At 40.4% G+C, this 10,000-nt stretch overlaps 1 protein-coding gene across 2 annotated transcripts in view; it reads left to right on the forward strand.

The window, feature by feature from the left end:
* slc24a3 (solute carrier family 24 member 3) overlaps positions 1 to 10,000 on the forward strand; it is a 53,425-nt gene that overhangs the window by 29,107 nt on the left and 14,318 nt on the right. For both annotated transcript variants that reach the window (XM_089012853.1, XM_089012852.1), the window contains exons 3-6: positions 5,723 to 5,799; positions 7,436 to 7,510; positions 7,612 to 7,696; positions 8,079 to 8,182. In XM_089012853.1, the coding sequence (XP_088868979.1) occupies positions 5,723 to 5,799; positions 7,436 to 7,510; positions 7,612 to 7,696; positions 8,079 to 8,182 (341 nt within the window). The remainder of the gene's footprint in view (positions 1 to 5,722; positions 5,800 to 7,435; positions 7,511 to 7,611; positions 7,697 to 8,078; positions 8,183 to 10,000) is intronic.

Below are 10,000 nucleotides of genomic sequence, written 5' to 3' on the forward strand. Positions count from 1 at the left end.
TTTGCACATCGTCTGGCAGTGAATAAACTAATGAGATTTATAATTTAATATATTTAACAGTTTTCAACGTTTTCCTCTTGAGAGGTTTTCACTTGAGGGCCGTGGTTCTTTATCTTGTTGGATGCACCGAACCCCACCAGTTTCATGTGCTCATTCATCGAACCTTTCTTTCAATGACTGTGCCCACTAACTGCAGACTAGACTGAGGGGTGGACCTCTGCGGCGGAGGAATCACCGAAGCCCTGATACCGACTCACCGAACCCAGTCTAAGAACCACTGCTTTCTGGCTTTTCAGACTTGTAATATGGAATATTTGTCTTATTCCAAGTTCGCGCGTCTAAATTCATAAATTCACAAGTATGAACCAGTTGTATTTTTATGTTGCACAGAGGCTTTCAAAGCCATTTTTGTGTCTGGCAAATCATCATCATCATCATCATCATAATACATTTCATTGATAAGCGCCTTTCAAAACTCCCAATAAAAACTCTTTCTTCAGGTCCCTGGGATTAACTGAAAAAAAAAAAATGTGTTGTTTGTCTGGTATGTTTTTCAAAAATATATATATATTTGGATTCGGATGACGTTTTCATAATTTATCTTTTGAGATTCAACTATCATTTCATGCTGCTGTTGACTGGAAACATTTTGGCAAGGAAGAGAACTCTGGACTGTATAGTTTTGACATTCAATTGGGAATTTAGGGCTAAATTACATTGAAGGTGAAATCCAGGATAGATTTTGATATGCAGTTTGAATTTCTAAAAACCTCTAAAGTTATTTTTTTAACATATGACAAATGGAGATGGTCTGGATAAACTTTCTCTGTGTGTGTGTGTGTGTGTGTGTGTGTGTGTGTGTGTGTGTGTGTGTGTGTGTGTGTGTGTGTGTGTGTGTGTGTGTGTGTGTGTGTGTGTGTGTGTGTGTGTGTGTGTGTGTGTGTGTGTGTGTGTGTGTGTGTGTGTGTGTGTGTGTGTGTGTGTGTGTGTGTGTGTGTGTGTGTGTGTGTGTGTGTGTCACAACAGTTGGTCCACTGTGCTTATTGTGGATGGAGGAAACACCATCTGTCATCTGTATGAAGAGTGTTTTTCCTCGCTGATCTGAAAACACTGGGGTCTCCCATTATGCCTTTCATGATGTATGGTGTTTGTCGGATTCTTCCTTCGGTCTTTCTGTCTGTGTCAGGCCACACAACTCTTATGTAATGCTTGTGGTATTATGCAAGAGGGTTTGGGCTGACTTGTTTCTGCCCCTGAAGTGACAAGCCGTCCGCCTCTGCTTGAGTCAATCCATGATGATCTCATGAAACACTGGGATTTGGCATCTGACCCCCCCGTCCCCCTCACACACACACGCACGCACACACACAAACACACAAGGATGGATGGATGGATGGATGGATGGATGGATGGATGGATGGATGCCATTGAAATACATTTCCAGATATTTTGCTTTTGTGGTTCTCATAGTCAAAAAGTTTCCCGACCCCTGCCCTACATTTTTGATGTTTTGAATGTTAGATATTTATCCATCCATCCATTTTCCATGCTGCTTTAAACCTCATTAGGATCACGGGGGGTGCTCGAGCCTCTCCCAGCTGTCTTCGGGCACTGGGTGGGGCACCCCCTGAATTGGTTGCCAGCCAGTCGCAGGGCACACAGAGACAAACAACCAGTCACACTCACACTCACAAAAAAAACATTTTGTGTCCAAAATTGGGAAAAAAACATTCTACAAGTTGTGATGAATTTATTGAAATGAAACATTGTTACCACCAAACAAATGAATGTAAGAGTTAGCTGGGTATTTCTAGTTCAAGGTGTTTGCCAGGTCTGCACATCATCAACCAGACAAGGCACTCAGACTCGCGATTCTTAATGCACCTTCTCAACATCAAGATGTAATTTGGCTGTGTCAAAGTGTGAAAGTTTGATTCAGGAATGTCAATTTGGTGACTTAGAGGCATAGGCTGTTTTCAAATTCATGACATTCCTTCATGTTCACCTGATTTGGATGTAAATACTCTTTAAAAAAGTTCTTATCCCGTGACTGTAAAGTGTTCTTGAGAGTTTTGAAAGGCGCTTAGAAATTAAATGTATTACAGTGGTACCTCAGTTCTCGACCATAATTCTTTCCAGGACCCTGTTCGAAAAGCGATTTTTTTCAAACACCGAAACAATCTCTTTGCTCCTGTCACTTGCGAGTTGACAGCGGGGGAGGGAGGCGGGGCTGCCTCTCCCGGCCGTTCTCCACCTGCTGTCAATTCTCTAATCACGGACACGGGGCATTTATACGGTTCGCGATCACCTCGCCAATGCCGGATGATTGACTCACCTCGCCACCGTACATGGACTCTTCCTTCGATGCGCGAGTGTATCCGGTCCGAGGTATTTTCCCTGCGTCCCGTAAATGTATGTCATCTTCCGGGATTGCGTCATTTTGCACCCTCGTGTGCCATTTGCTTTTTGGCGTAGTAAGCGGGTCGGATCACCCCCTGCCTTCTTACTCGCTGTGTTGTCTTTGATTTGTGAATAAACATCCTGCTTGGGTAGTACGTGTCTGTTTTGGGATCCCAAACATTCCACTACGTTCCGACGAGTCAGCTGCCGTCACTCTCGCTCGGAACGTGACAGCTACGGATGACTCGGCTACAGGATGTTCTTTTCTCTTCAAATATCTATCCAATGACACTTGCTCTCACTCCCACGGTCACACCACTAGATTTCACAGCCTCCTTATTCTTTAATATCGTAGCGATCATAGATTTCGCCATGCTGTATTCCCTCGCCAGATCAGACACTCGCACACCTCCTTCATATTTTGCGATTATTTCTTTCTTAAATGCAATAGTTTTCCGCACTACTTTTTTTGTCACTTTAAGCAGAACTTACTTTCTTTGGAGGCATGATTAGGGGCTTTGATCCTCTCCTCTTTCATCTAGAACTGCTTCATGTCATCACAAAGAGGGTACAGCAAGTCCTGACGAATGAATGACTCTGTGTCTTTGTTTTGTCATGTTGTCTTTGTGTTGTCATATTATTTGTTATTTAGTTTTTTTTGTTCTTTTGACTTCAAGACGGCGCCGCGAGAGTGGCTGCCTTTCCAACAGCTCATGTATTTCTTTTTTCTACTTTCATTCCTTCCATCACTTTGCTGCTGTGAAATGTAAATTTCTCCACTGTGAGACTAATAAAGGCAAATCCAATCCAATCCAAAACTCTTCGCACACCTATATTAAACGCTAGAGCAAAACGCAGCACGTCCGCTAGCGACAACAGTTAGTCACGAAGAGAGCGATACACCCGTGCGCCGCTCAGCTCCCCACCCTCGCGAACGCCGAAGCAGGAATATCTCGAATATTTTGTTCAAACACCGATTTGTTCGAACTGTGAGGCGTTCGAGAACCGAGGTACCACTGTATTATAAATCTAATCCAAATTTCTGGAGTGGAAAAATAACATTTCTTATTTGTTTTATTTCATAAATATTTTGGTGTTGAGCGTTAGGCCAGTGTCCCATATTTGTAGACATGGCTCCATGTCCCCTTATGTATTTTGAGCCCAAACAAGATGAGGCGCCACAAATGTCAAAACAATCAATCGAACAAATTCAGTTTTGTGCTCTTGAATCCTCAGCTGTGGTTAATTCAGAGGTTTGCTTTGAATATATCAAAGCTCCTCCATATAAAGGGCTTTTTTATTTTTTTAATCACTTCATTGCCACCCACATATCCTGTGGTCTCACCTTTGCTGCTTGCACTTCCTATGGAGAGACAGACCTGTGTTTCAAGACAGGCTGCAGGTGCTGTGCCTGACTCACAACAACCTCTTGCTGAGCTGAGAGTGAGAGAGAGAGAGAGAGAGAGAGAGAGAGAGAGAGAGAGAGAGAGAGAGAGAGAGAGAGAGAGAGAGAGAGAGAGAGAATATGTCACTGCACATTGGGTTGCTATCATGTTACACGGGCACATACACACACACACACACACACACACACACACACACACACAGACGTAACACACACACTGGAAGACACTAAGATACCGCAAGTTAAGTTGACACGGAGTGGAGCAAGCCAAGCAAATCCCAAATATACACAAACACACACACAGGTTGGGACATGCTGGGCTGGAGCTATTTTTAACCCAACTACTCATACGCAAGCTTCCACGCAATGGGAAATGTGCATGATGACGACGTGGCTTATTTTCTCAGTGGCTGCTGTTATCAAAGAATGATTAATTGATGCATGTTATCTTTCAATATATTGCAATATATTTGTCTTACCTATATCATTTCATGATATCACTTTAAGGCACAACAATGATGTTCATGTAAATATATGGCGGTCAAACTGTAAACTATTTATGCTTAGCATGAAATGTCATTCCAGTCTGGTTTTGACCTAACAGACACCATGTGCAACACATCAAGAAATCTATTTTTAGATGTGGGATTTTGTATTTATATTTTATAATACATTTCAATATATGGATTGACAACATAGGTGTATACAGTATATAGACGTATACAGTATATAGACAAATGTATTTTTAAAAGTTTTGCAATTGAGACCAAAATGGGGCAATGCATTTTTCACATTTAATAGTCTGTCTTTATATTTTACAACATCCATCCATTCATTTTCCGTACCGCTTATTCCTCATTAGGGTCGCGGGGGGTGTTGAAGCCTATCTCAGCTGTCTTCGGGCACGAGGCAGGGGACACCCTGAATTGGTTGCCAGCCAATCGCAGGGCACACAAAGACGTACAACAGTCACTCTCAGACTCACACCTAAGGACAATTTGGAGTGGCCAATCTGCCTGCCATGCATGTTTTTGGAGTGTGGGAGGAAACCGGAGGACCGGGAGAAAACCCACGCGGGTCCAGGGAGAACATGCAAACTCCACACAGGGAGGACGGACCGGGACGCTAACTGGCAACCTCTGCACTGTGAAGCCGGCGTGTTAACCACTCGACTACCGAGGCGCCTATTTTACAACATATTGCAATATATAATCATGGATATGTTTTATGACACAATCTGATAGTCGGATCCTTCCCCAACATGAGTTTCATTCGTTAAAAAAAAGAGCACATTCAACCATCCAGTGTGGGTCCTCGGGCAAGACCCTTCACACTTATGCTTACCTCATGCAGTGATGAGAGACTATAAAACGGTTGACATGCCGGCACAGACGTCGCCCGGCCAAACGACCGTAATTTTCTTTTGTGCCCTCTTCGGCTTAATACCAGCATGTGGTGGTCGGAAAACTAGTCTGCCAGCCACTGTGGTGCTCTTCGACCGTGTGGTTTTGTGTTCATCCACCGAATACTAGTCTGCCAGCCACCGTGGCGCTGTGTGGTTTGGTTCAACCACCAAAAACTAGTTTGTATTCCAAGATTATATTGTCGCGAATTTAATGTTCGTAAGGCGAAAAGTTAGTGAGCTAACGCGTTCGTAAGCCGAGGGATCACAGTACAAGAAAGAAGAACGAGTACTTTTGGAAGTGTCAATGACATAATTGATTATCTTGAGTTGGTTGGAAGATCCCGTCATCATCCCTCTTTATATTTTATACAATTTTGATCAAGTGTTGTGAATTAATTCCCACTTATCGCTTTCATGGTTGCTGCTGTTCTTTTGAGATGTTTCCGATGACGGTGTGAATATTGTCTCTGACTTGATTATATGTGATTCATTGGGTTCTGTTTTGTCTTTAGCCATTCACGAGTTCCCCAGAGACTACTTCACAAACCAGGAACGCATTGATGGAGCAGTGGGATTGCACGTCCTCTGTGTGAGTTTCTTTGCAGCTGTACACCCTATGACACACGATCAAGTTTGGACCTATAGTCAAGTATTTGCTGTTTTTTTGTCTTTGTATTTCGATTTTTTTTTGGGGGGGGGAATTTCAAAGACAAATAAAAAAATAGTCTGTTTTTCTGGACATCGGTTCCTGCGTTCCTACTTCCAAAGGCCTCATCTTGATTAACACATGGTGGAATGTATATTAATTAACAGGGAGCACTGGTGTCTCATGAGTGTTGAGTTGCGTAATAATACCATGAATATGCACATACATGATGTGCCCTATAAAAGGGAATATTTAAAGCATCACGTGTATTTCGGCACAAGTTTTGCTTTTCTTGTAGAGAAGAGAATGTTGATGAAACCAAACATAATGAGCATATCGCGCCTGATCCTTATGCTATCTTACATATACGTATGAAGGGAGGCCATAATTATGACTGTTGACAAAAAAAAGTCCCACAGAGGGAGCCATAAAATGTTGGAATTCATAGTTACAGTATTTCAATCTTCATTAGATACAAAATCTTTTTACAAAACTTTTTACATGAAATCAATGAAAGTTGTAAAAAAAATTAATAGTCATGATTAGTCAATTTTATTTTCTGAATCTTAAATCCTCCGTTTTTCAGTATTTGTGTCTCATTCCTTCAATATAAGTAAAGTGCTGGTACAACATCGTTCTGTAAAGTGGGCCCATCATCTACGTAACACAACAACATTCACTGATATTGGAATTTGCATGAACACATTTTGTAGAAAATTTAAGACTTTAATGTGCATTTTATGGTCATGAAAATACGCACATAAATGACAGTGTATTATTTGAAGGAGTAATGGATTATAGCTATATATACTGTATTTTCCGGTGTGTAATGCGCACTGGAGGCACACCCCCAATGAATGGTGTATTTTCAAACTTTTTCCATATATAAGGTGCACCGGACTATAAGGCGCACCTTCATTGAATGAAAATAGTTTTCAAATATAACATAAATATGTAAAAGTTTTCCATATAGAAGGCACACCACATTATAAGGCGCAACAGTAGAGGCAGGGGTTACTCATGACTTCTTCTACAGGGGGAAATTGAGTCGCTGGCTGCTGACAGTGGTTGTGACACCTTTTGTGGTTTAATATTACAGTAAAGTCTCGTTATATCGATATTCAAGGGAGTCCGAAAAAATATCAATATAACCGGGACTATCGATATATCTGACCCTGTTTGCATGTAATTTTCTCAGTGCGTGCATAGAAATAGTATCGATATAACCGGGACTATCGATATATCCGATATCGATATAACGAGACTTTACTGTACTTCACATATAAGGCGCACCTGCGTATTAGGCGCACCTGCTTATAAGGTGCACGGTTTTATACACCGGAAAATAACATATACCTGTATATTTACCATAAAGAATAGTGGCAGTTAAACTATATATTTGCATTCTTGTATGATACTTCCTAAAATATGGTTTGAAGACAAGCTCACGCGCATGCGTGTGTGCGTGTGTGTGTGTGTGTGTGTGTGTGTGTGTGTGTGTGTGTGTGTGTGTGCGTGTGCGTGTGCGTATGTGTGTGTGTGTATTTGTGCGAGTACTTGTGTGTGTGTGTGTTTGCAGGCAGTCTATATGTTCTATGCCTTGGCTATTGTGTGTGATGATTACTTCGTCCCCTCACTTGACAAGATATGCGAGGTAATTGGCAATCCTTTATCAATGTTTTTGTTACCTTACAAACATTTACCGTGATGATTTTTCTTTCAGTTTTCAAATGTATTACTTTTTTTTTACGATAGCGCCTTCATCTTAGTGAGGATGTTGCAGGGGCAACTTTCATGGCTGCAGGAAGTTCAGCACCTGAGTTGTTCACCTCAGTCATAGGTGACAAGCACACACGCGCACGCACACGCAAACACACACACACATTCACACACGCACACGTTTTTTATGGGTTTTGAGGACGTATGTTGGTTCATCCTAAAAATGGGTACACACCTTTCCCGTGATCACACACACACGCATGCATACATACACACACACACACACAGACAAACACATACAAAGAGCCATATCCCGACAGGAGCTCTATTAGAAATTCTCACTGAAAAGTCACTAAATCAGTCATAGTAGGTTGGAAAAGTAAAAATAAATTAAGAAAAAGAAGAAGATACACTTTAAAATGGTTAAACATTGACATTGATCTCATGTGGTAAACCAATAACTTGACATGCCCAAGAATCATTTTTACATATCTGCTTTGTAGGAGTATTCATAACCAAAGGAGACGTCGGGGTCGGCACCATTGTTGGCTCCGCTGTCTTCAATATCCTCTGCATTATTGGAGTGTGTGGGATATTTTCTATTCAGGTAAGGTACATTGTTATGACCAGTAGAGTATTTCATTCTCAACCATTTTTTTTTGTTTTATTCATGTACCAGTACTGCTGTGGGCTGAGATTTACTGTGGTTTACATTGTATGGTCACTCCGATTAGTTTTCAGAAGTGCTAGTGGTGCTTTTCTCTGATGCCCAAGTATCACAATTTGAACAAACACATTTACTTTGAGCATATTTTCCCCACCATACCTTCGGATCATTTTAATTTCAAGATAAAGTTGTTTTGCCAATGAGTCTCTCACCTCACAGAAAACTTCAGAACCTTGTCTTACCTCTGTGTTGTCTGACACAAATCTTACCTCTTTTTTCAACCCACATGACACATTCTTAATAAAAAAGGGGTGTCAAGCTCATTTTTGTCGCAAGCCACATTTTCTGACTGTTTTAACTTTAAAAAGTATAAAGAAGTCAAGAGTATATGTTTATTCAACTACAGTAGTTGCGAAAAGCCTCAACATGAAAATATTTTCTCGACTTATGAAAGATATTTCAACATATAAAAAAATAAAAATAGAGCATGGGCTTCGAGTGGCATCTCCAAGTTTCATGAATGCAATATACATACATACAGCTGCTCTGCCATTGGCCAACAAACCCAAATTTCCTCGGATCAATTATTTACAAATGATCATATAAAAACCACTTCTGAGAGAGAACATGAACTAAAGAGAGCAAACAAAATACAATGAAATGAGATATCCGTTATTCATCTCATTTTGGAGAAATTCCTGATTGACAGCAACAGAGTTATGAAAGGAAGAGCAAAGGAAAAATAAATAGAACAACACAATATACGTGCTACTGCACAGGATTAGTATGCAGTTAAAAGTTAAATGACCAAGATTGATTTATTCTATTCCTTGTGTTTTACATGATGCAGTTCTCGCATTTATTGTACTGTACAATAATTTAATTGTGTATTTCTTACATATTTTGATGTATTTTTTATGCTTTCAAAAAATGCTTCTGCCCGAATTGATCAGGGCTTGGAATGGATTTAAGGCATTTACATAGAAAGCTCGTCTATACTTTTGTGGTTATGAAATTTCTTCCAGAACGAATTAACTAGAGGTATCACTGTATTGTTGATAGTGTGATGAGAGGATTTATGTGTGATGAGAGGATTAGTAACAAGACAATGCTATAATGCATGAGATTAATTCTTTTATTTTTCGTAGAAATTTTGGCGACCATCATGGAAACTGCCATCTTTGATTTGCTATCGTGAGCCACACAAAATGGGCCTTGAGTTTGACACCTTTGTTACAAAACATATTTAAATAAGATATTAACTCATTCACTGCCATTCACGAATGTATTCGGGAAATGAAAATGTGACCGTCATACACCGAATTTGTTTGGGTTTTGGTTTTTTCCTGTTGGGGTACCGATAAAGCGCTGGCCATGGCCTCTGGCAATGTTTTTTCCTTTCCATAAGCAGGCAGCATTTTCCAGTTTGTTCCAACATAATCTGTTGTTAAAGCCCAATATAAACTAATACTGCCTGTATGTGTTACATTGTATTTTGGACAGCTGCCCTCATTTCACGATCATATAACTCCTGACCCATATCATTTAGGAATTAAATCTTTTTTTATGATGAAAGAAGAGAATCTAAAATTTCTCACACTGAATTGAATGTTTATGTAGTCCTAAAACTCAATATTGTCTTTGTCCTTGAATTCGAGTGACAATGACAAAAACCCTGGCAATGGAGTGGACACATTTTTGCACATCATCTGGCAGTGAATGAGTTAACCAGAACAACACTAAATAATAATAATAATA

Source organism: Hippocampus bargibanti, linkage group LG13 (assembly GCF_051943395.1).
Source record: "Hippocampus bargibanti isolate YZ-2025 linkage group LG13, ASM5194339v1, whole genome shotgun sequence".
Taxonomy (NCBI): Eukaryota; Metazoa; Chordata; class Actinopteri; order Syngnathiformes; family Syngnathidae; genus Hippocampus; species Hippocampus bargibanti.